Below are 27,171 nucleotides of genomic sequence, written 5' to 3'. Positions count from 1 at the left end.
CCTAACCAAGAGAGGGATATTAAGGAGATCCTTAAAGAGAGTGGTGGCGAGGGAGAGAAATGATAGAATTGCACAACTTGGAGTGTTGGCTATTGAAGGCATGGCACAAAAGGTAGAACAAATGTCATCATGGTGGCACTGTGAGCTCAGCTGCTACCCTGCAGTGCAAGAGACCCACATTCAAACTTGGCCTCTGGTGTGGTCTGTGTGGAACTTGCATATTCATCCTGTGACCATGTGGGTTTCCACAGAGTGCTCTGGTTTCCTCCCACTTTCAAAAGATGAGTAGGTTGTAGGTTAATTAACTGCTATGAATTTCAAACCCCCACCCCCGGTATAGGTGATGGGAGAATCTGGGGACAGTTGTTGGCAATATGCAGACTGCAAAACATGATTAATGTAGGATTATTGTAAATGGGTGGTTTATGGTCAGTGTGGATCCAATGGGCTGAAGGATCTGTTTTTAGGCTGTATCTATCTAAAATCAGGTTTGTACCAGAACTGAAGAGACGTAGAAAACTGAAGCTTGTAGAGCTGAAGGATGTTACAGATATAAAGAACTTATCAAATAGGATCTTAAAATTTACCTGTTATTTGATTTAATTAATGCACAAACTACTTAACAGACATGTAGCTATTCTGCAGCCAAGTACCTGACAACCTGATACAGCAATCAATGCCAGTCTGTGGTGTTGGTATATTTTTTAAATTGCAGGGATGGGAACCAAGCAATTTCACATTCCTGGTGTCAAGACCTCAGAGGATCTAAGCTGGTCCCAACACATCAATGCAGCTATAAAGAAGGCAAGACGATGGCTATATTTCATTAGGTGATTGAAGAGATTTGGTTTGTCACCTCAGACACTTGAACTTCTATAGATGTTACCACAGAGGGCATCACTGTCTGGTATGGGGGCCATTGCACTGGACCGAAAGAAGCTACAGAAGTTGTAACAGTAGTCATCTCCATCTTGGGTACTAACCTCCACAATATTCAAGATGTTTTCAAGCACCGGTGCCTCAGAAAGGTGGCATCCATTATTAAGGACCTCCAGCACCCAGGACATGCCCTCTTCTCATTGTTACCATCAGGTAGGAGGTACAGAAGCCTGATAGCACACACTCAGGATTAAGGAACAGCTTCTTCCCATGGCCATACAATTCCTATATGGATATTGAACCCATGAACACTACCTCACTTTTTAAAAAATATATTATTTCTGTTTTGCACTATTTTTAATCTAATTATTTAATATACAGGTAGTTCCCGAGTTACGAATGTCCGACTTACGGACAACTCGTACTTACGAACCAAGGAAGGAGAACGCCGTCCGCCATTTTAAGTCGGATTGTGAAGCCGTCTGCCATTTTAAGTCATTGCCGTTGACACTGTGTTGAGTGTTTAACTTTGTATTTGGCTTAAATTTTTCTTAGTAAGATTCACCCTGACCCTGCCCCCCACCCCCCAATTCTGGTCGGATAGTGGCGCTGTGAGATCAGCGCCGGGCTCGAGAATGGAGGTTTGATCCAGTGACAGTCCGCTCCCGTGCCGGGTTGATGTCGATCCAGTGACTCCCATACCATCCATGCTGGGTTGATGTCGAGCTCACAACTTGACCTCGTAAAAAAACAAGCACTGCCACCTCCAGTTTAAATACCCACACGGAATATTATGGAGGATCAAATGCCCAAACCCAGCACAACCCCCACTTGTCCCATTTAGCCTGTCTCAGTGCGGTGGTCCTTAGGACCCAGCGGACCTCGGGAGCCGGCGCAGCTCAGGACCTGCAGCCTGCAGTGTTTCTGTTCCATTGACGGGAAGCAATCGCGATTGAAAATAAAGTGGAAATAATAATGTGTTTGGTAAGAGGTGAAATGCCATCGGTCATTGGAAAAGCGTTAGGCTACAGTCAGTCAATGATCGGAACAATTTTAAAGGATAACGGATAAAGTGAGAATAATGGAGCATTTGAAAGGCCTTGCCCCGATGAAAGCTGCAATGCAGTGATTTAATTATTGGAATACGTATGTTTTATATGCAAGGAAAGGTAAAATATATACTATATATTAAGACAAACATTTGACGAACTGACCCTAAATAATACCTGATGTACTTGTTCCGATTTACATACAAATCCGACTTAAAGATGGACTCAGGAACGGAACTCGTACATAACCCGGGGACTGCCTGTACTTGTATACTTACTATAATTGGTTTACTTATTTTTTTCTGTCTATACTATTATGTATTGCATTGTACTGCTGTTGCTAAGTTAACAAATTCCACGACACACGCCAGTGGTAATAAACCTGACTCTGATTCTGAAGTATATGCAACAGCATCAATGCAAAACTCACCGACAAGAGCTGAGGAGAAGAAAATGTGACCGATTTTGAGTTCAGCCTATCATCGGGACCCCAAAGTAGTAAACCACATGCCTGGGCAAATAATCCAGGAATTCTGCAGTTAAGACTATTGCAGTCTATGAGATACTGTGGACCTCTGCTGATAATGGGATGGATGCAGGAGAAGATGAACCACAGCAACCAGAACACGGATCTGCTCACGAGGCCAAAGGCCACCAGTCCATGGAATAAATTTTAATTATGAGCCTTATACAACAATTCTAAACAGTCACCTCCACATGTTCTCATAGCTCTTGCCAAATAAATACATACATCCAGTGGCTGCTGCTGTATATCAAGGATGTTATTAATATCTTAACAGTGCTCAAATGGTTCTGTTTATTATCAAAGAATATATACAGAATACAAACTGAAATACTTGTCTTCACAGACATTCACGAAAAACAGATCTCCAAAAGAATGACCAACAGGAAAATATTAGAACCTGGAAGCGGCCCTGCCCCCTCTGTTTCAGAAAAAAGTGTCAGCTCCCACCACCCACCAAGCAATAGCGAAGCACCTGAGGAGAGACCATGATCTGCAGTCAACAAAAGCTATTGTTTACCTAACAGTTCGACATGCCTCAGGCTCTCTCTCACTAACAAAGCACAGAGAGATGTCACCCATGTCACCACTAAGAGAGGGACCAACGGTCACTGTTACAATATTACGGTCTGCCGCGTCGCTTTTCCATAATTCCGCCTCAGCGAAATCCTGATGTTCCACCTCCCTCAGTCTGCAACACTGGTCTGAAATCGGCCTTCCACGGGGACGCACCCTGGAGGCATCTGGAGAATGTTGAAAAATGGTCGGCTAACGAGCTCCAGGAACGGGAACTCATCTGTTGTAAAAGTAAACACAGTCTGAGTGCCACTTCCAGATCAGGACCTCGATAGAACCCCAACCACTTGGCTCCATATTAACTCCACACAGTCTCTCATACCAAGAGAGCTGTCAGGACACATTGCAGAGCGAGTCTGCAGAACTGTCAGCATCGTTCCCACTGCTGTACAGACGTGGTGACTGTTTTGCCCTGGTGCTTCTCTGTAGAGTTATACATTCTGTTTTCTAACCAGAGAAGAGGAGGCAGTGAAGCACATGGTTTCTTGCAGGTAGTTTTTATCCTTGGGGTTAAAGGGAAGGGGACTTGATCAAACTGAACAACATATTCACAATTAGATATGCTGTATTGCAAAACATGGCTTCTCCGATCAGGACTTGAGTAATCACAGGCAGCAAGCTACTGTTACGTTGCTAGTCCCCAACACCGACACTGCTGGGGATCATGGGGTCTGTATAGAGCCCCTGTTGATAATTTGGTTCCTTCCCTAACAGTTACCTGTCTTCCTGATGCTGCAAAATGAATACTATTAGCAATAATTTCTATGCAAGCCAACTTTCATTTATGCCATTCTGAAGGTTGTATGTTTTATCGCGCTTTTGACTGGCCGCCGAAGTGTTGGTCCCTTCTAAAGCAGAGAAGCAGAAGATCTAGCCTATCCCTCATACCTCAACATGCCTGCTTCACTTCATGCAGGTCTGGTTTTATATGAGGTGGGTACATGATCTGTTTCTTACAGGCACAATCAGAAAATATCAAAGAACTCTATGATTCCAGGTCTTTCCTTGAATATTCTGTCAAATACTTGGTTAAACTTAAGACTTTTATAGGTATTTGTCTTCAATATCTTTGACAGGCTCTTCTTTTATATAATGCCACCTTCAGCAATAACAAAGTCAAACACCAGTTTAGGTGTACTAAACTTGTGCTGAGTATGGTGACAAAGGACAGATGGGTCTCGAAATAATGTTTGAAATTGGGCAAAATTGGTTGGAAGTGAGACTGTGGCACTTTGCACACAGGAACACATAATAAAACAGACCCTCCATTGTTGTTGATGGGAGTTGCATAGCAAGGCCTGCATTTGGTGTGTCATTGTCACTCTGACTGCAGGGAAATTAGTCAGGGCTTAAAGGACTCTCTTCTCAGCAGCCACCAAACAGTTGTGGAAGAGGTTACCATGGTGCTGAGAGAAAATGTAAGAAATGGAAATGTGGTCATCTTCTGTTTGTTGGGGATGGACATGCTATGAGTGATCCATGCCACTAGACCATGCAGTGTAATCAAAGAGCCCATGGCTGAGGCTTGGAACTTGAGCATGGAGGAACCATTGCTGTAGCTTCCATTATTCCAATCACTGAAAACTGAGACTGACATGCAAAGCACTGGTGTCACATGACATGCATTGCTGAGCCCTGGACAATGGGCTTCTAAACGATAAAAGCTCCTACTTGTGACACAAATGCAGAATATGTATCATGCACAAAACTTGAGATCACTAGGCACACCAACTAGGAAATTGTCAGTCACGTCATGTTGAATTACACACAGAAATACTCAGATCAGTTTTTTAATGAACACAATTTCATGTGGAAATGGTCAGTAGCCAATCCAGACTCACAAAGATACATTTTATGCACAAGAAATTTGTGCACAAATACCAGTTGCCAAGCTAACAACTTTAATTGATCACAAACAAGAGAATATCTGCAGATGCTGGAAATCCAAGCAACACACACACAAAATGCTGGAGGAACTCAGCAGGCCAGGCAGCATCTATGGGAAAATTGTACAGTCAAAGTTTTGAGCCGGGACCCTTCATCAGGACTGGAGAAAAAAAGATGGGCAAAATTGGTTGGAAGTGAGACTGTGGCACTTTGCACACAGGAACACATAATAAAACAGACCCTCCATTGTTGTTGATGGGAGTTGCATAGCAAGGCTATGGTTAGAGCTAGAAGGTGAGGGGGGAGGAGAGGAAGAAACACAATGTGATAGGTGAAGCTGGGAAGGGGTGAAGTTATGTGCTGGGAAATTGATTGGTGAAAGAGACACAGGGCTGGAGAAGGGGGAATCTAATAGAAGAGGCCAGAAGGCCATGGAAGAAAGAAAAGGGGGGAGATGCACCAGATGAGGAGCTGATGGGCAGGTGAGGAAATAATGTGAGAGAGGGAAAAGGGTGGGAAATAGAAAGGGGGCTATTACCAAAAGTTCAAGAAATCGATGTTTGTGTCATCAGGTTGGAGGCTATCCAGACAGAACATGAGGTGCTGCTCCTCCAACCTGAGTGTGGCTTCATCACAATAGTAGAGGAGGCCATGGATGGACATATCAGAATGGGATTGGGAAGTGGAATTAAGATGGGTGGCCACTGGGAGATCCCACTTCTTCTGGTGGACAGAGCATAGATGTTCGGCGAAGCGGTCTCCTAATCTGCATTGGGTCTCACCGATAAACAGGAGGCCGCATCCAGAGCACCAGATACAGTAGATGATCCCAACAGAAGGACGGTTTGGGGCCCTGAATGGTGGTGAGGGAGGAGGTGTAGGGGCAGGGGTAGCATTTGTCCTGCTACAAGTGCTGCAATGCAGTGGACACGACAAAAAATACTGCAAACTATCATTGACTTCCATTCATTCTGAATAATTAAAATGAAATGGCAAACTATTTCATTCAAGTTTCATGTTTTTATAAATACAAGATTAACCAATGATACTCTAAGCATCTAAAAGCATCAAAGGTAAATACAAATAATTAAATAAAACCTTTTGCTTTCCTACAGTCTTACAATCCCCACTACAAAGAACATGTTTACAGATCACGAGGCAGGTCTAACCTGGCATAAGTGCTGGGATATCTCAGCAAACTCTTGCTCTGTCATTGAACCCCACAAAGTTTTATGGTACTTATTGCTGGGCTGTGCTCCACCCTTATCAGTCCAGCTCAGCCATTAATTCTGTATCTTGCATGCTAAGGTGGGAGTTCCAGAACCTTCTGGCACCTCTGCTCAGAATTACCATCATTTTCTTGTGCCTGTGGTACCTTGCAAAGTTCAACAGAAGTGTTAGGGCAATAACCCAACAGTTTAAGCCAGAGAGCTTTTGGTCTAAGCTTAAAGGTGGAAAAACAAGTAAAGTGACAAAAGTTTAGGGTGAAAATTCCTGAGCTTACGTTCTTGGCAATTGCCGGTAGCTGTGCATGCACAAGAGGCTAGAACTGAAAGGAGACAGGTTATTTGAGGAAATGTTAGGATGGAGGAGATTACCAGGAAAAGGCTGAGTGACATTATGAGGGCATTTGAAATAGGAAACAAAATACATGACCATCCAAACCAAACTAGAAGACAACGGGAACGTCAGCTTGACACACGACCTGACATTAATGCCTTTACCATTGCAAAATTTCACTATTCTGCACTGCATATCAGTCCCTGGGAAACATAAAATGAAGATTTTGGGAATGTTGAAATCTCCCTTGGGAAAGAGCATTTGCCTAGGTCATAGAATTCTTTGTTTCTCAGCTTCCATTGCCTTTTTTATGGATGAGCAATCAAAATTGAATGCTGGAAATACCAGTCAGGTCTACTACCATCTGTGGAGAGAAAAACCAGAGACTTCAAAGTCATTTGAGATCTGACATCAGGTCAGTGACATTTCATTAGAATCTGACCTGACCTTCTGAGTATTTCTAGCATTTTCTGATTTCATTTTAGATTCCTAGTGTCCACAGCATTACATTGCAGAAAGAGGCAAGTATGGCTTAAATTTTGAATGCTTTTTGTTTAGCCATCACCCGAATGGGCATTCTCTAACTAGATCTTGCTGTTATTTTGGTTTGGACATTTTACATAGATTCACCTAGGATAAAGGAAGCGAAGTGTGCAATATAGAAGGAGGAAGCTGCTTGATGTGCCGTTCTCCATGATCCAGGTCACCGAGAAGCTTGCCCACCAATTTGCCTGCAATTGGAGGGGTGCATACTTAATGTTATAAAGGAACTGCATATGTATAGCTCCATGTAGTTGCATTGTATATCTTTATGAGATTGATGTTATGGAGGGGATGAGAATTTGAGTCCCTGTTGCTCACACTGTCTCACTGCTCCCCCATTACATTATTAGTTTGTTGTTGTGTAGACGCTGTTGAAGTCACACTGCAAGATTCTACAAATAGCAGTTAAGTTTACAAAGTGCAAGTGACTATTGGACAGGATATGGGGTAACTCCTCTGCTCTTCCTCAGCTGATAGATTTGCATCACTAATGTCCATTTGAGAAGCCAGACTAGGGCTAATTTTTTTTTTAAATCAATCAAATATTTCAGGAAAAAAAAGTTGCAGTGCTGTTGGAAATCAGTTTAATGGGATGTAGTTATTTCTGAGTCCTTTAGCACCCACTGGGGAAATTTGTATACTCATTTCTCATCACGGTTTTCACTCCCTTGCACTTTTTTCCTCCAGCATAACTCTCTCCCAGACTACATCAACAGTAATGTAAAACGCAAAGTTTACACTTGACTGAAAAATGACAGTTTACTTACAGAACATATAGGTTTTACTAAGTGCATTTTCTCTGAAACTCTGCTATTTAAAAACAAAATAGTTGCCTACTGAAGCAACCCTCATTGACTCTTCACACAATCCTGGAACATCTGGACAGTAAAGATGTCACGATGTTCTTTATTGATAACAGCACAGCATTTGATACAATCATCCCCTCAAAACACATCAGTAAACCCCAAAAGCTGGGCCTCAATGCTCCCTTGTGCAATTGGATCCTGGATTTCCTCACTTCAAGTCAAGTCAAGTCAACTTTTATTGTCATTTCGACCATAACTGCTGGTACAGTGCATAGTAAAATTGAGACAATGTTTTTCGGGACCATGGTTTACATGACACAGTACAAAAAACTAGATTAAACTACGTAATAAAAAAAACAGAGAAAGCTATACTAGACTACAGGCCTGCACTGGACTGCATAAAGTGCACAAAAACAGTGCAGGCATTACAATAAATAATAAACAGGACAGTAGGGCAAGGTGTCAATCCAGGCTTCGGGTATTGAGGAGTCTGATAGCTTGGGGGAAGAAACTGTTACATAGTCTGGTCGTGAGAGCCCAAATGCTTCGGAGCCTTTTCCCAGACAGCAGGAGGGAGAAGAGATTGTATGAGGGGTGCATGGGGTCCTTCATAATGCTGTTTCCTTTGAGGATATAGTGTGTAGTGTAAATGTCCGTGATGGCGGGAAGAGAGATCCCGATGATCTTCTCAGCTGACCTCACTATCCACTGCAGGGTCTTGTGATTCGAGATGGTGCAATTTCCGAATCAGGCAGTGATGCAGCTGCTCAGGACGCTCTCTATACAACCCCTGTAGAATGTGATGAGGATTGTGGGGGGGAGATGGACTTTCCTCAGCCTTCGCAAAAAGTAGAGATGCTGCTGGGCTTTCTTTGCTATGGAGCTGGTGTTAAGGGACCAGGTGAGATTCTCCGTCAGGTGAACACCAAGAAATTTGGTGCTCTTTACGATCTCTACTGAGGAGCCGTCGATGTTCAGTGAAAAGTGGTCACTCCGTGCCCTCCTGAAGTCAACAACCATCTCTTTGGTTTTGTTCACATTAAGAGACAGGTTGCTGGCTCTGCACCAGTTTGTTAGACGCTGTACCTCCTCTCTGTAAGCTGACTCGTTGTTCTTGCTGATGAGACCCACCACGGTCATGTCATCAGCGAACTTGATGATATGGTTCGAGCTGTGTGTTGCAGAACAGTCATGGGTCAGCAGAGTGAACAGCAGTGGACTGAGCACGCAGCCCTGGGAGGCCCCCATGCTCACTGTGATGGTGTTGGAGATGCTGGTCCCGATCCGGACTAACTGAGGTCTCCCAGTCAGGAAGTCTAGGATCCAGTTGCAGAGGGAGGTGTTCAGGCCCAATAGGCTCAGCTTTCCAATCAGTTTCTGAGGGATGATTGTGTTGAGTGCTGAACTAAAGTCTATGAACAGCATCCGAACGTATGTGTCTTTTTTATCCAGGTGGGTTAGGGCCAGGTGGAGGGTGATGGCAATGGCGTCATCTGTTGAGCGGTTGGGATGGTACGCAAGCTGCAGGGGGTCCAGTGAGGGGGGCAGCAGGGTCTTGATATGCCTCATGACGAGCCTCTCGAAACACTTCATGATGATGGATGTAAGTGCAACGGGACGGTAGTCATTGAGGCAGGACACTGAAGACTTCAGCATGGGGACGATGGTGGCGGCCTTGAAGCACGTTGGAATGGTGGCGCTAATCAGGGAGATGTTGAAGATGTCAGTGAGAACATCTGCTAGCTGGTCTGCACATCCTCTGATCACTCTACCAGGGATGTTGTCTGGTCCAGCAGCCTTCCGTGGGTTGACCCTGCACAGGGTTCTTCTCACGTCGGCATCGGAGAGACACAGCACCTGGTCATTCGTAGGAGGGGTGGACTTCCTCGCTGCCATGTCATTTTCCGCCTCAAACTGGGCGTATAAGTTATTCAGCGCATTTGGAAGGGAGGCATCACCTGCACAGTCCTGTAATTGGTGATGTCCTTGATGCCCTGCCACATGAGCTGCGTGTCGCCGCTGCCCTGGAAGTGACTGTGGATTAGCTGGGCATGTGCACGCTTTGCCCCTCTGATGGCTCGGGACAGCTTGGCCCTTGCTGTTGTTAAAGCTGCTTTGTTGCCTGATCTGAAGGTGGAGTCGCGGGACCTCAGCAGCGCACGCACCTCTGCGGTCATCCTTGGCTTCTGGTTGGCTTCTTGTAGACCTCAGTCAGTTTGAAGAGGCAAAAATATCTCCTCCACAATCTCCATCAGTGCAGGAGGACCACAGGAATGTGTACTTAGCCCCTGCTCTACTTTTCTACACATCAGACTGTGTGGCTAAGTACAGTTCCAACACCATATACAAATTTGCTGATGACACCACTGTTGTGAGACATATCAAAGGTGGCGATAAATCAGCATACAGGAGGGAGATTGAAAATTTGGCTGAGTGGTGTAATGACAGCAACCTCTCACTCAACATCAATAAGACCAAGGAACTGATTGTAGACTTCAGGAGAGGGAAACCTGAAGTTCTTGAGCCAGTAATCCTCGGGGGATTAGAGATGGAGAGGGTCAGTAACTTTAAATTCCCAGTTGTCACTACCTCAGAGGACCTGTCCTGGACCCATCATATAAATATAATTGCAAAGAAAGCATAACAGCACCTCCACTTCCTCAGGAATCTGTGAAGATTCAGCATGTCATGAAAACCCTTGGCAAACCTCTATAGATGTGTGGTGGAAAGTGAGCTGACTGGCTGCATTATGGCCTGGTATGAAGACACCAATGCTGCTTTTGAGTGGAAAATCCTGCAAAAGGTAGTGGACTCGACCCAATATATCACAGGTAAAACCCTCTCAATCATTGAGCACATTTACATGAAACATTGCGGTAGAAAAGCAGCATCCATCATCAAAGAGCCCCACCACCCAGGCCATGCTCTTTTCTCATTGCCACCATCTGGTAGAAGGTACAATTTCCTCAGAACTCTTACCACCAGATACAAGAACAGTTACTACCCCTCAACCATCACTCTCTTGAACAGAGGGGATAACTGCACTCATTCCACTTCTGGTGTTCTCACAACTGACAGTCTCACTTTAATGATTCTTGTTATTTCATGCTGGTTATTTATTGCTATTCATTTATATATTGCATTTTCACAGTTTGTTGTCCATTGATCCAGTTTACAGTTACTGTTCTATAGATTTGCTAGGTATGCCCGCGGAAAAACAGAAAAAGAATCTTAGGGTTGTGTGTGGTGACGTGTATGCACCCTGATCATAAATTTTACTTTGGACTTTGAACTGTATCCCACCTCATCTTTAGGCACTCTGCTTTGTTATCTGTGCCTCCACCATCTTAGTGTGCCATGTGCAGACTTCCTAATCGTACACTTTATATTCTCATCCAATATGCAACAGAGGTTCCAGCACTTGTTACAGATTTTCTGTCAGAAAAACATGCATCCCCTAAAAATTACTTCCTGTGTCCCCTTGACCAACCCATTTTAGAATCAATTTGTTAAAACACCTCTGATCTCTTGTGCCTTCACCTTCTGTACCAGTCATAACTTTAGATCTTAGGCTCATTCTAGGCGGCTGCTGCTAATTTCTAACTTCTTTACAGAGCCAAGAAAGCAACGTGGATCAGTCTGAGGTCTCTGATTAAAGTCTTAATTGACAGACAGTACTTCCAACAATGTTGTGCTTGGCTAGATTCTATCTTCAGTGGGATCTGAACCCATAACCTTCTGATTCCATAATGACAGTACTACCCTACCACCATGCCAAATCTGATATCTACCATCTGTAAAGTTTCTGTATAAACAGCTTTTTGAACAAATTCAAGAACTGGTATTGATCTTTGAAAAGCAACATCATAGCGTTATAGCGCAGTTGCTTTTAGAAGAGTCCCACTGAGCTGATCCCTGAAGAAAAATATAAAGGACCTTTGCAACAAGGAGCTTAGAAAAAAGCTTTTTCTTAATGATACTCAAACCAGTGCGCCAAAGCAATGACTGAGTGGATAACTTCACTTTAAATGTGTGTTTTTAATGGTTGAAGGAACAATTTTTCGTTTCGAACAGCCACATGATTAAATTGCTTATTTCCATAAACAAGAAATTTAACATTTCCATTTACCTGATAAGGCTCCACCTTCCTTCCCAGGTAGATGCAGTAAGTTGAATAGTACTTTTTATCACAGGTAAAGACATTTTCCTCAATTTTCTGGGTAATTTTCATCCTTCAACTAAAATATACAGAGAAGAAATCATTTATTTAACAGCATACCATGATCCCACTGGCAGTAAAATGACTGTTTCGATTCTAATATCATAATAATGACTACCTTTGGGAAGTTTATTGGCTGTAGAGAATTTTGGGGAGTTTTACTTTTATAATTACGTACTTTCTCTTTGTCAAGGAAAGAAAGTCAAAAGAAAGTCTTAATCAAGATACAAAAGGGAAAATCTTTCACTGAGATTTGGAACCTCCTAATTCTCTCTGCACATCAATTGCTTTTTTTCTCCAGTTCTAAAACTCTTATAAAGAAGATCATAGAGGAAGTAGGAGTCAGCAAATTGAACCATTCAGCCCATCAAATTCACACTAGCCCTTAAGCATCCATTTATGCTATTCCCATGTTTTTCTCCCCACATTTCCATCAACTTTGCTCTGAGTCTACTACCCACCTACACAACAAGAGCAACTGACAACGGCTATTTTAACCTGCCATGCTGTATGTCTTTGGGATGTGGGAAGAAACTAGAGCACCCTGAAGAAATTCCCACAATTAACGCTATGTGCAAACTCCACATAGTCTAGCTGAGTCAGGACTGAACCTGGTTGCTGGAGCCATAAGGGGAGTCACTCTGGAGCTATTTGAATAGTCATGAGAGTCACTCAGTGAAGTATCGAACAAGTATAGCATTGGTGAAGCTGTCAAGGAATTGTAGAGTAGTTCATCACAGGAGGCCCTTCAGCCCATCACATTTTTGCTGACCCTTTTACCCATCTACACTAATCCCATTTGGCTGCATAAGGACCATACCCTCCTATGCCTTGCCTATTTAAGCGTGTGTTTGAGTGCCTCTTAAACATAATGATTTTATCTATTTTGACTACCTCCTCTGGCAGTGTGCCCTCTTGTACTATGGAAGAAAGATTTTGGCCATCTGCCTCATCTATGTCTCTCCTAATCTTCTTTCACCCCACAGTTGCTACTCAAACAGATTCTTCAGCAGATTGTTTGTTGCTCCAGATTCCAACATCTGCAGTCTTGTGTTTCCTTCTTGATGCACAGTGCAGCTTCACAAATAGCAATGGCCACGTTACCATTTCTTTCAGTGACCTTAGTTGAAGAATAAATATTTGGCTTAGGACATAGAATGGAAAACAAATAAAACTGCTGATGCTGGAATCTGAAACAAAAACACAGAAATGCTGGAAAAAAACAGGCGGTCAAGCAGCATCTGTGCAAGGAGAAACCAGTTAACACTTTGGGTCAGGGACCTTCCTTAGAATGGTAGGAAAATTGGAGGAGTGACCTGAAACATTAACTGGTTTATCTTTCTACAGATGCTGCTTGATTGGCTAGTACTTCTGGTTTTGGTACAACAGGATCTTTTATGTTGGGATCCTATAGAGATGTCAAGTTAGAGTTAGGTGCTCAGGCCTCTGGTGCAGGACCAGAACACAGAGCTTTCTCACTCAGAGGCAAGAGTACACTACAATAAGGTATTTGCTTGAGTGTTTCCAGGATCAGCTCATTTTCATATTCATTAGGAAAAAATGACAAGTGTAAATCTGGTGCAAAATAGGCATAATTGCAGGAGAATTCTATCTAGCCTTTAATGGATAGTTCTGGGCACCTTCTACTAGGAAATGCAAAACCATAAAATTAAGGACAGATGCATATAGTGAGATGTTACATCACTAACGTTTGTTTTACACTCTGCTGCAGAGTCATCCCATTTTATTTTAAAACTGAATTCTAACGCAAGTTTCTTGTAATTCAATGTGACCACTGGAGCATCACTGATACAAACTAGTGGTATAGCGTCTCTGTAATTTAGATTTTCTGAAGAAATGCAGAAAGTGACCTTGCCAGTACCCACTTTTTTTTAATCATGGGTGTGAATCTTGAAGTTAGATGGAAATCATACAACCTTAAAACATTAGAGCAGAAATTATCTAGCATTATTATGTCTTTTGGGAAATCTGATGTAAATGGTAATCAAAAAAAAAGCCAAAGGAGATGTAAATGGTGCCTAGAGGTGTCAATGATGCCAGCAATGATTTTGTGGTAGATGTAAACAATGGTATAAGACAAGTCCAAAGTGAAAAATAATCCATTCCACTCTTAAGAGATGTATCTTCTTCTGCCCTTTTGTCACTCCCACCTCCTTCATTTGCTTGTCACCCACTTCACCTGGATCCACCTGCCAGCTCTTGCTTCATCCCTTCCCTGCATAGGTTTTATACTGGTTATCTCTCCTCTGTCTTTCTTGATGTGAAGGGTCTTGACCCAAAATGTCAAATACCTATTCCCCTCAGATGCTACCTGACTCCCTTAGTTCCTCCAGTGTGTGATGGTCCTTCTAGATATGGACAACTGCCTTCTTCCCCTCTCAAGTGATAATCTCTTCCCTCACCAATCTTCTAAGGCTATTTCAAAGCATTAGATGAGGTCCAGCAGAAGGCAGCATCCATCGCTGAGGACCCCCACCACTCAGGACATGATTCCTTCTCATTGCTACCATCTGGGAGCCTGCAAGACACACACTCAGCTTTTCAAGTGCAGTTTCTTCCTTTCCATCATATTTCAGAGCAAACCATAAATCCATGAATATTATCTCACTATTTTGCTCTTTCCATTTTTTAAATATATTTCTTATTTTAATGTGTAGTAATTTTTTAAATGTATTGCAGTGTAATGCTGCTGCAAAACAACAAATTTCACGACATTTGTCAGTGATAATAAACCTGATTCTGATTCCCTCCATAGTTCGGGAATGCTACCATAACCACCAAAGGGATTTCCAACCCTCCACCACAACCACCATGGCACTGCAAGCACTGACATACATTTCTCCATGAAATGTTTATTTTGGAAATATCTGGAGCAGTGACTCAGGGTCAGACCGGGATTAGGGAAGTGCAAGCCTATCATGTCTAGGTGAAATTTGCCGTGGTAACTGGCCACTGCAGTAAAACTGTGGCAATGAAACAAAACATTCCTACAGTTCCCTACCCACCCACCTTCTCCCCTCACTTGGTCTCACCTATCACATGCCAGCTTGTACTCCTTCCCCTTCCCCCAACTTCTTTGTCTGGTTTCAGTCCCGTTCCTTTCCAGTCCTGATGAAGGGACTCAGCCCAAAATGCCGAATGGTTTATCCCCTCTGTAGACACTGACTGGTCTGCTAAGTTCCTCCAACATTTTGTGTGTTGCTCTGGATTTCCAGCATCTACAGAATGCACCTTTTTAGGCAGAGGCACCTGTCCTGGGATGTCCATGGACACGTTGCAGCCAATGAAGCTCTGCTGAATAGTAGTCATTGTGGGAAGGAGGAAGTGCAGTGGCCAAAGGGGACTTGTGACTGGGATACTGAGCAGATCATCTCTTTGGTGATGCTGATTGATGGATTAATATTGGCCAGGAGACTGGAGTTCAGTGCTCATCATTCATTAATTCATCAAACAAGGCACTATTACAAAGACTTCCTGCTCATCTTAATAACAGTCCCCTGGAGTGCCTGATAATTCAGGCAGGACTGAGGTTTTGATATCCGGCCCTCAGTATTACATTTTGCTAACTGCCCACATTCCTGTGCTTGGAGCAGGGTTGGAAACCACGCCCGCCTAACATGGCACTGCCTACTGACCCACAGCTGATGCCAGTGGAGTGCAAATCATAGCGCTCTAATTTTTCCAGGATCTCCAAAATAAACAAGTTACTTCCATTGACAAGTCCTTCAAAATTAATGTCTGCTAGTGTTTTTCCTAGAGGAAAATTATTCCCATTGGCTTTGAGTAAACTGCTGTGCCGAAACGCTGTCAACACTGTTTGTGCACCTTGGCAAACTCTGGCATGCAGCCCATCAATCTCTGTCTTGAGAAATTATTGGAGAAAAATTACAGTCTACAATACTCATGGTGTATCAATATAACAGAGCTGTATGCAAAATTCTTCCAAAGGCTCAGAGCCTCATAATGTTTACCCTTTATTTTCCAGGTTGAAGAAAACATTAGAAACATAGAAAACCTACAGCACAATACAGACCCTTTAGGAACATGACCCTACCTTAGAAATTACTAGGCTGACCTATAGCCCTCTACTTTTTTTTGTAATTTATTTTTTTATTTAAGTTCATCAAACAAACATTTCCATAAGATGTATTTCAGACATTGTACATATATATCATATAATTATATATATCACAAAATCTCCACGAAGTATTTATCTGGGGTATACACTTATAGAAAGGAGTGGAAAGAAAAAAACAAGCAAAAGGAAAGAACTATGTACAAGTAGGGAGTGATCTTTTTTTTTACAACAGATTCATTGATTTGTGAGAATAAAATCAGGCCTATGAGGCACTATGTAGTTAAACCATTTTTCCCAGTATGAATCAAATTGTTCCAGCTTATGATTAACAGATGCTGTTATCTTCTCCATTTTGTAAATGTCCATTGTAATTTCCATCCATGTATTTAAAGTTGGGCTCTCCTGTGATAACCATTTCCTAGTAAGAGTCTTTTTTACCAGCCACTAACAGTATATTCATTAAATATTTATCTCTTTTCAACCATTCTTGAGGTATATATCCAAAATATATGGTCTTACTCTCCAAGGGTATTTCACATTTAAAGATGTCTTGTAGGGCATTGTGTATCCCCCTCCAATAGTTTTTGATAACAGGGCAGTCTCAAAAAATATGATAATGATTTGCATTTTGATTTCCACAATTTCTCCAGCAAACAGGGAGGTTACTATCATAATGGGATTTCTGAGAGGGTGTAATAAAATATCTTATCAAGTTTTTCCATCCAAACTCTCTCCATTTCTGTGAATTGGTACACTTCCATTGATACCTCCATATTGTTGTCCATTCTTCCTCAGATATAATTATCCCTCCTTCCTTCTCCCACTTTGTTTTAATGTATGAAGTCGAATGCTTGAAATGATATGCTGAATTATATGAATTATATAGCTGAATTATATGCTTTTCTAAAGAGCTCAATCAAGCATGTGTTTGCCTTGGTTACATTTTTAAGCGCCTTATTAACATATTGCCGCATCTATAAATAACGATAAAAATCTTGTTTTCTAATGTGTTTCTCTTTAAGCATTTCAAAACTGAACAGTGTTCCTTCTTTCATTATGTTGCAAAGAACTGTTCTTCCTTTACCTGTCCAGTCATTAAATCTAGCATCCAATTTATTTGGTGTAAAATCCGAGTCATATGCACACCATTTAAGAATTGCAATATCTCCCTCTAGATTATATTCTTTTGTAGTGGTTTTCCATATTTTAAGAGTCAATTTCATCCAAAAGTCTCTTAAAATACCTTATCGTATCTGCCTCCACCACCATTGCCAGCAGCCCATTCCATGCACTCACCACTCTCTGAGTAAAAAAACTTACCCTTGACATCTCCTCTGTACCTACTCCCAAGCACCTTAAACCTATGCCCTCTTGTGGCAGCCATTTCAGCCCTGGGAAAAAGCCTCTGACTATCCACACAATCAATGCCTCTCATCATCTTATACACCTCCATCAAGTCTCCATAACTCCAAGGAGAAAAGGCCGAGTTCACACAACCTATTCTCATAAGGCTTGCTCCCCAATCCAGGCAACATCCTTGTAAATCTCCTTTGCACCCTTTCTATGGCTTCCACATCCTTCCTGTAGTGAGGCAACCAGAAATGAGCACAGTACTCCAAGTGGGGTCTGACCAGGGTCCTATATAGCTGCAACATTACCTCTCGGCTCCTAAATTCAATTCCACAATTGATGAAGGCCAATACACCATACACCTTCTTAAACACAGAGTCAACCTGCGCAGCTGCTTTGAGCGTCCTATGGACTCGGACCCCAAGATCCCTCTGATCCTCCACATTGCCAAGAGTCTTATCATTAGTACTATATTCTGCCATCATATTTGACCTACCAAAATGAACCACTTCACACTTACTGAACACCATCTGCCACTTCTCAGCCCAGTTTTGCATCCTATCAATGTCCCGCTGTAACCTCTGACAGCCCTCCACACTAACTACAACACCTCCAACCTTTGTGTCATCAGCACACTTACTAACCCATCCCTCCACTTCCTCATCCAGGTCCTTTATAAAAATCACGAAGAGTAAGGGTCCCAGAACAGATCCCTGAGGCACTCCACTGGTCAATGGCCTCCATGCAGAATATGACCCATCTACAACCACTCTTTGCCTTTTGTGGGCAAACCAGTTAGCTCAGTGCTGCACATTATTTTCACATTTTAAAATTTCAAAATGTTACTCCTGATGGAGAAAACCAAACCAAATCCATTTTTTTGTAGTTTCTGTCATCCAACGCACAGCACATGTCACACACCTCAGACACCGTAATTTAGCTCTAGTTCCTTCTTAAGGACTTTCTAACTAATTACTAAGTAACTTCTTTTGTACTCTCACCAATTAAGGTTTCTGCAATAGGTTCAAAGGGAAACCGTGGCGGCCAAGGCATTATTACAACTTTGAAAATCTGTACGAGTTACTAATTTTCTTCTTATAGAACTGAAGAGTGACTTTAAGCTTTTCTTGGTATGAATACAAAATTATAGATAGTTGATTCAGTTTTTACATCTAACATTAGGCTCCCATTTTGAAGGCAGCTGCTCTCATAGTAGTTCCGTTCCAGAGCCTTGAGGGCTGACACTCAGTGTAAGTCTTGATTGCCACCTTACGGTATGTAAAATACCTCATTGCTCTACCATAGAGACAGTTATTCTTTGTTAACTAAAGCTCAGAAGTCCATGGGCATAAGGTCTACTTCAGACACTTGAGCACAAAACCCATCCGATAGAGCAAGGACCGTGTTCTCCCTTGGGTCTAGCCCGAAATTTATCTCTCAGGCAATACTACTGGAACAGAGAGTCTGGCTGTTTATCTCACTGCTGATTGTAGGAGCCTGCTGTGGTCCATTTGGCTGCTACAGTTTAACAGCGACTACACTTCAAACTTCCTTTATTGATTGTATAAATAGTTGGGATGTCATCAAAGGCACTCCATATTAACACAAGTACTTTCTTCTTTCTGATTAATGCAACTAATGAGAAAGGGAAGTCTTTCAGCAGACGCATTATAAAAATACATTTGGACTTTGTTGTGCCAGCATTAGCGAAAGGGAAACTGGTTAAAATCCAGCCATATTTAGACGGCACAGCACTCTGAACTGGAATCTATCAATTGCTAAAATAATTCAAGATATTTTAATCCATGTAGCTTTCTTCACAAGTCTATTCTTGAACTGCAACTTCAGTGAATTGCACCAAAGTGTGTGAATAGAGGGTAGGTGGAAATGTTCTCGCTTGTCCATTTCAAATAAAAAGCAGATTACTGTACTGTAAGGCAAACACGAGGAAATCTGCAGATACTGGAAATTCAAGCAACACACACAAAATGCTGGTGGAACGCAGCAGGCCAAGCAGCATCTATAGGGAGAAGTGCTGTCGACGTTGATATAGATGCTGCCTGGCCTGCTGCGTTCCATCAGCACTGTAATCGGGCCTGCTAATTAGCAACTAGTTCCAAACTGTCAAACCTCCAATCGATGCTGCCGATTAGCAACATAGAGACATGAATGTCCAAATTCTGTCCTGTTGAGGCACCGGTCGTATTTTCCTGACCAATTCAGGCTTTAATGCGTTCCCTCATGATAGCACTGGGTAACTCTTACCAGGGTCAGAAGGTTGTGGGCCCAGATGCGTGCACGCACAAATTGAAAGAGGCCAATTTTTGGGGATGGTCCTTCAGTTGAGGTGTTAAATACTGTTGACCTCCCAGCAGATATATTCCAAGTCACTATTTGAAGAGTGGGATTTATCTTCGATGTTTAAAGTTTGATGATCAATCAGTATTGCTGAACTACCTGGACATTTATCACATCACTGCTTGTGGGAGAATGCCATATGTAACTTGGTTACTCTGTTTTTTGTAGCACAGTGACTGCAATTCAGAAGGACTTGGTTGGATCTTAATGTGCCAAGATAGACGCCATGGAAATACAAATCTTGTTTCCTTCTCTCCGTATTTTAAGAATTCCAATTTTTAAAAAATCTTGTTTATCTTTCTTTCCCCTCCGAAGGGATTGAAGACACTTTCAAGACTGCTGCAACAGAGATGAGCCTAATGGCTGGAGGTGAAGACATAAATGCCACAGAATTGTTTGGAATAGGTAAGGTGATAGTTTTGCCCAAAGTGAGGTATGAAAATTGTGAATAGATTTATTGCATGGGTAAAATTGTGGCAAAATCATTGCAATGGAGGAAGGTGTGGTCATCTAAGCTGGGCATGAAAATATTAAATGCTAGTATTTTCAAATATGGAAAGATTGAAGTAGTGGACATCCAATGAGATTCAAGCATCATTGAAGGGTGCAGACAAATTTAAAAAGGTGAATAGAACAACGGCCTGTGTATCTCAAGGACAGGATCACAGAGGAAGAGATTTTGCCTAGGCTGTGGAAAGCCCTGGATGCACTATGTTAGGAATACAGGAGGCAGTTCAGGCACTGCGCCTTAGGAAACTAAAGCTCTCCTTGGCAAGAGCGCAGCATATACTAGACAGCAAAAAGTTAATGACAACAAATAACTACATAAACTTGACTGGTGTTTGCTGAAGGATAAGGAGTGATTTGATCATCTGTTTCAAGTAATTCAGACCTGAAAGTTCAGTAGAAAAGACCAATTTCCACTGATTATGGAATCTTGAACTAGGAGATGTTTTCTTTAAAATTATAAATAAACTTTGATATGTGAAGCTCGGAAACTCCTGCAGCACTGTGTTTCATGTTTGGTACTCTTTCCCATTGCCATTTTTGAAACTTCATTTCAAATTTGATAGATGCCTGTTAAGAATACAGTGTATATTAAGCAATAAAGGGTGGTTTATGGAGCTAATATTCATAAAAGCTATGATCTCATCAAATGCATAACTGCTTTGAGAGGTAAATGGCTTTACATTCATATGTTATTTCCAAGAAGCATGAAGCTGATATGGCAGTGAGGCATAAAACTAACCTTAATTTATTGATATTTATCCAAGTGTTACAGTACTGAGAATCTGATATCGTTAGTGATGTATTACGTACCTTTGCACGTACAAAATCACAAGAAACTTTTCCTTTCATCTTTGACACTGTATTGTTCCAATTTACCTAAAACAAAAATTGAGTCATGGAGATGTCAGATGTAAAATCACAACAGAATTGATACATCATGGTCAGATACCTCTTAAAATGTGTTTCCCTTATTGCAAGAACTGGTCTTGTATAAGTGCTGTCTTTGTAAGGACTTAATTAACAGGATGGCATAATAATGAAGGCCGTTAGGTTCCAAATGTGGCACACCCCGGGTGATTCACAGCCGGATGTCTCCATGGGTTGAGTCAGTGCTACTGCTGTAAACTGATGCCACAGACTTCTCCATGTGGAAGACTTGAGGGAAAGTAAGGAAAACAGCCCCACTGCAGCAATCTTTGAGGATTTCCAAACTCCTGATGGCAGAATGATACTGATTTTAAATTTGGAATGCAGGCATACATGAATGAGATCAACATTTATTATACATTACTGTTTGCTCTTGAGAAAGCTGTGGTGGCTATTGAAATCCATGTCATGAAGGTAATCCCACAGTGAATGAGTGAATGCCAGGTTTTGATTCACTAGATTTAAATAAAAGACAATTATGTTTCCAAGTCTACCTTACTGAGCTACCATTTTGAAGAAGGTGTAGAGTGTAACTGTGGTACATCAGTAGAACAGGGAAGTAATGTTTGGGACATTGGACGGGGTAGTATGTAGGCAGGTTGCTTTGCCCGGGATGGTGTTGAGTGTTGTTTGAGTCTCCTCATCCAGTCAAGTATTCCTTCATGGTTCTGATTTATGCAACGTAGTTCGGAAATTGTATCATCTCGGATCGCAAGACCCTGCAGCTGATAGTGAGGTCAGCTGAGAAGATCATCGGGGTCTCTCTTCCCGCTATCACGGACATTTACACTACACGCTGCATCCGCAAAGGAAACAGCATTATGAAGGACCCCATGCACCCCTCATACAATCTCTTCTCCCTCCTGCCGTCTGGGAAAAGGCTCCAAAGCATTTGGATTCTCACGGCCAGACTATGTAACAGTTTCTCCCCCCAAGCTATCAGACTCTTCAATACCTGAAGCCTGGACCGACACCTTGCCCTACTGTCCTGTTTATTATTTATTGTAATGCCTGCACTGTTTTTGTGCACTTTATGTAGTCCTGTGTAGGTCTGTAGTCTAGTGTAGCTTTCTCTGTGTTGTTTTTTTTTGTGTAGTTCAGTCTAGTTTTTTGTACTGTGTCATGTAACACAATGGTCCTGAAAAACGTTGTCTCATTTTTACTATGTACTGTACCAGCAGTTATGGTCAAAATGACAATAAAAGTGACTTGACTTGACTTGACTTAACTTGAAGAAAAGTTTAGCAGGGATCAAGACACAAGTTACTTGCTGCAGGACACCCAGCCCTTGAGCCCTCTGTACTTGTGCAGTTAGGTTTCTGGTTGGTACTGACCACCCCCAGAATGTTAATGGTGGGTGATTAGGCAGTGGTATTCCTGTTGAACGTCAAAAGATGAATGGAAATCACAGTGATCTGCAGAAACTGCATTATTTCGCATCTTTCTGTGCTTTGCAAGAGAACTTTGCAGTTCATCAGTGTGATAAATGTTTCTGCGGTCTCCCATTTTAACTTCTTTATCGATGGAATCAGATTAACTGGATATTTTGAAATAGCTGAGGCATTTCCTACACCCAAAGTTCAGAATCAAAGTAATAGAAGCTAGCTGGCTTGCTGCTTTTTTTTTCTTTTTTTCATGGAATGGTGGAATTCACTCCAACAAAATGCATTAGATGTTACCTCAATTCATCATTATATTGGCACAAATAACTTTTTTTTCCCGCAAGGCAAAGATGCTGAATGATGTGAAGCCAAGAAGGGTGGGTGGAGTTGGGTCACAGATTAGCAGTGATCTCATTGAATGGCAGAACTGACTCCTCTCTCTGATTCTATTACTAATTTCCAGCTTAATAATCAATTGTCCTGAAGTAAAATTAAGTATAATTGAAAGGAAAAAAGCTTAACGTACCAGTATTTGTGAAGTCTTTTTTTTAATCCCCAGAACAGTCATTCAGTGCAATTGCAAAAACTATCATGTCTGCACATAACTTAAAAACTGATGAAGGATCTTGGCTCAAAATGTCGACTCTTTATTCCTTTCCATAGATGCTGCCTGGCCCGAAGCATTTTGTGTGTGTGTGTGTGTTACTAATAAAAATGGCTTGTCTTGCAAACATTTCGGGGGAATATCATAGCTATTCAGTAATGGGTTTTATGCAGGCCTTGAAATGGTTTTCTACAATGGTGAAATGCCCCTTTGAATTGAATGCTAACTTTATGATTATTCCCCTTTTTCCCCTTACCAAACTCTACCCAATCAGATACAGACAGCTGCGAAAGATGGATGAACTGTAAAAGTGAATTCCTGAAGAAATACATGCATAAAGTTGTAAATGACCTCCCCAGCTGCCCTTGCTCCTATCCAACTGAGATTGCCTATAGCACGACCGATATCTACGATCGAGCCAAACGCAAGGACTTCCGCTGGAAAGATGCAAGTGGCCCCAAAGAGCGCCTGGAAATCTACAAGCCAACCGCACGTTACTGCATTCGCTCTATGCTCTCCCTGGAAAGCACAACGCTGGCTGCCCAGCATTGTTGCTATGATGAGAACTTGCAGCTCATCACACGGGGTAAAGGCGGGGGGACTCCAAACCTCATTAGCACCGAGTTCTCAGCGGAGTTGCATTATAAAGTGGATATCCTTCCGTGGATAATTTGCAAAGGGGACTGGAGCAGGTACAATGAGGTCAGACCTCCAAATAATGGTCTAAAATGCACAGATAACCCCTCAGATGAAGTATACAAAAGACAGTTTGAGGAAGCCAGAGAGTATTAAAAGCAGGTTCTCTCCTGGGCGCGGATTAGTAGACTGAATACTTTCTGGAGAAGCTATTTTGTTTCCGTTTGAGGACAGACATTCAGTTCACTGGATATGCGCACCCAAGGCATAAAAATACCACACACCAGTCACTTGGCACCTTGTCGATACTTTCCTTTTGACTGCTCCAAACTTCTGAGGACCGTTCCTTTGGCAGCGCCAGGCTCGCAGTTCAAAGGGAAGGCTTGTGCCCCCCCCCCCCGCCTTTTTTTGAATCCAGGCAATCAAAGAGAGGCACATTTGTTTAATTCTGATCGAGGGACTGGTGGGGGTGGGGAGTTGTTGGTGGAGACGGCCCACAGCATTCAAAGCATTCTCGGGATTGGAGTCATTTTCAGTGAATCAAAGTATAAACAAAGGAAGTGGCACTTTTATAGTCCCCCCCCCAATCGTTTTTTCATCTGTTCTCTAAATCCCTCTAAATTGTTTATAAAAATTTAGCTTGTGTTAAATACAGAAAAAAAAGATGCAGAAGATCTCGCTTTGTAAAATTGTCTTAGAGAATTTTCTTATTGAAGCCTATTCTAAACAATGTTCTTCAGATTTTTAAAGTCTGCATTATTTTTGTACAGTATTTATTGAGCCGCAGAGACACGCACATTCTCTCTCTCACTCACACACACAGCGCTTCATGTGGTTTGCTTATTTTAGATACCATTTGGACCATGTGCCAGCTGAGCAAAGAAGAGAGTATTCATTAATCTTAATGAAAAGCAAATCTTCGAATAAATCGTATCTGAAATGTTCACGTATAACCTGGAGGTTTTCCTTCCTCCGCCACACCTCGACTCCCTCCCCACGCACTATTTCATGCGTGTGAAATGTTTCAACCTGGATCTTTTATCAGTGCCTCAATTCCAGACGGAGACTCGTTCCCACAAGCGTTTGATCAGTGACTGCCTGCGGGGACCAGCTGTTGACCCTTCGAAGCAAAAACACACAGATCAGCTTCATATTGTCAGGCATGCCCGCGCCGTCTAACCTGGCTGTCATTTGCAGCATTCGAGTCTATTTTTTAAAGTTTTCCTCCGAAGCCACTGTTGGACTTCTCATTTTGAGGTGAGACAGCGGCACATGATAAATTTCCGTTTCTTTCCTCCCTGTTTTGTTTAAAGCACAGCAATCCGTGATGCGTTCAGTTAGTGAATGCCACTCCCACTATAACTCCAGCTAAGATTACATTTTCCTACGGGATGAAGGCAGCTGATGTTTATCTAATCGTCCAGTCTACCCAGGAAGTCCCGAAGATCAAAGGAAGGTGCATTTATTTACCACCGTGTCAAGTTAAAAACAGTGCTGTGGTAGACATATGATCTGCCCAAGCCTGAATCTTTCCTGAATGACGTTGCCTGACTTAATATCTGAGCTCTTCCAACAATTCATTCTCACTGATAAAATGGACTTCCTTCAACTCAATGCAGACATTCCTTTATCAAAACCCACTGCCAGTTCAATTGACAAAAATATGTATTCATTTTAAACAAATTTAATATGTTTAATGATTTGGGGATTTTAATAAAACTATTTATACACGTGTGCAAATATAAGATGGCAGTGGATACAATGAAGGTAACTCTAAAAGTTGATAAGAATTTTGCTATGGAGATGGATTAAATTTGTACTGTGCTGTGATTTTCCACAAGAGGTTCCTGATCTCAGGCACTGGAAATACCACCCAATGAATTATTTCAACAGAAGGTAGAGAGGTAAGTGGCACCAACAGGTCTCAGCAACTGTGGGCTTCAGTAGAGGTGAGATTAAACAGATAGAACAGATCTGAAAATCTTCACCATCTTCTCTGCTGGTAAATGCTCATAAGGAACTGCCAGACAAGCCCAGGACTGGGTTTAAATATAACCTGAACATGCTCTAAAATGTTCCCATTTGCCATAAATTATAGGATCAAAGAAACTTAGGGCAGAGGAGGAGGCCATTTGGCCTATCTTGACTCTGCTATTTGCTGAATGACCAATGTTATTTGGCCATTGTTTATATTTACCCTGGTTTGTACCTTGCCTTCAATAATATTACAACCTCCTTTAAATTATGGCTTTTACGTCCTTTTCATTTAAATTGCAGTTCAAAAGGATTTCACTTCATTTTTCCACTAGTTATTTTGCTGCTGATTTTAAACTCATGATTTTTGTTTTTTGAAAGGATACAGTTTTCTAAATGTTCTATCAAAACACCTCTATCTTGAATTCCTTTATTAGGTCACCTCTTAGCCTTTCAAAGAAAGCCTTCCTAACTTTGACAGCCTTTCCTCATAATTGAAGTTCTCCTCCCTTCAGTATGTATATTTACATATTGAAAATGTGGCTCTGGTGCCAACTCACGGTTAAGTCAGGTATAAGAATGTCCCAAGACAACTCATCAAATTTGTCTCCATCCTCTGGGTGGAATAGTTAATCCATACTCTAACTTGCCAATGTCAGGGAAAATTAAGCATGAGCTTGCAAAAGTTCCATTTACAAATAGCTTGAACAGAGTTGCAAGGAGAATCAGGGATGAACAAAAGACAAAAATTAGAAGAACCTGTTTGTTGGTACATTTGTAGGATTGGTGAGAAATGTAGAAGAGATTGATATTTTGTAGATACTGTAATGTTTCTATGAGTGCATGTGCAGAAGTATAGATGGACAATGCCAGCCATCATAGCAGTGACTGAATCATGTTCAGCCATATCCCGTTGACTTCTTTGTACTTTGACAAGTACAAAGAGCACTACACCACAGTACAGGCAATTTGGCCCATCAGTCCATGCTAAATTGTTAATCGGCTTCGTCCCATGAACCCACACCGGGGCTACAGCCTTCTATACCCTCTCACTATGTCCTTAGGCTTTTACAGTACCTTTCTGTATGTATGTCCTTGATGGTGAGTAGGCTGGTGCTGGTGGTGCATTTGGCAGTTTTGACTACCCGTTGCAGAGCTTCCTGTCTGCCGCAGTGCAGCTGCCGTACCAAGCAGTGATGTAGCATGTTGGGATGCTCTCTACTGTGCATCTGTTGAATGACGTCAGTATGGATGTGCAAAGTCCAGTGCTCTTCAGCCTCCTGAGAAAG

The 27,171-nt window shown here is 42.0% G+C and overlaps 1 protein-coding gene across 1 annotated transcript in view; it reads left to right on the top strand.

Annotated features, from left to right (window-relative positions):
* The window catches only part of ism1 (isthmin 1), a 95,215-nt gene extending 70,894 nt beyond the window's left edge, over nt 1-24,321 (top strand). The window contains exons 5-6 of the mRNA XM_059986207.1: nt 20,165-20,254; nt 23,547-24,321. Of these exons, the coding sequence (XP_059842190.1) occupies nt 20,165-20,254; nt 23,547-24,064 (608 nt within the window). The 3' untranslated portion in view covers nt 24,065-24,321. The remainder of the gene's footprint in view (nt 1-20,164; nt 20,255-23,546) is intronic.
* The last annotated feature ends 2,850 nt before the right edge of the window (nt 24,322-27,171 follow it).

This window comes from Hypanus sabinus, chromosome 12 (assembly GCF_030144855.1).
Source record: "Hypanus sabinus isolate sHypSab1 chromosome 12, sHypSab1.hap1, whole genome shotgun sequence".
Lineage (NCBI taxonomy): Eukaryota > Metazoa > Chordata > Chondrichthyes > Myliobatiformes > Dasyatidae > Hypanus > Hypanus sabinus.
The sequence above is the reverse complement of the archived record's forward strand: the minus strand, read 5'-3'. Positions and strand labels throughout refer to the sequence as shown.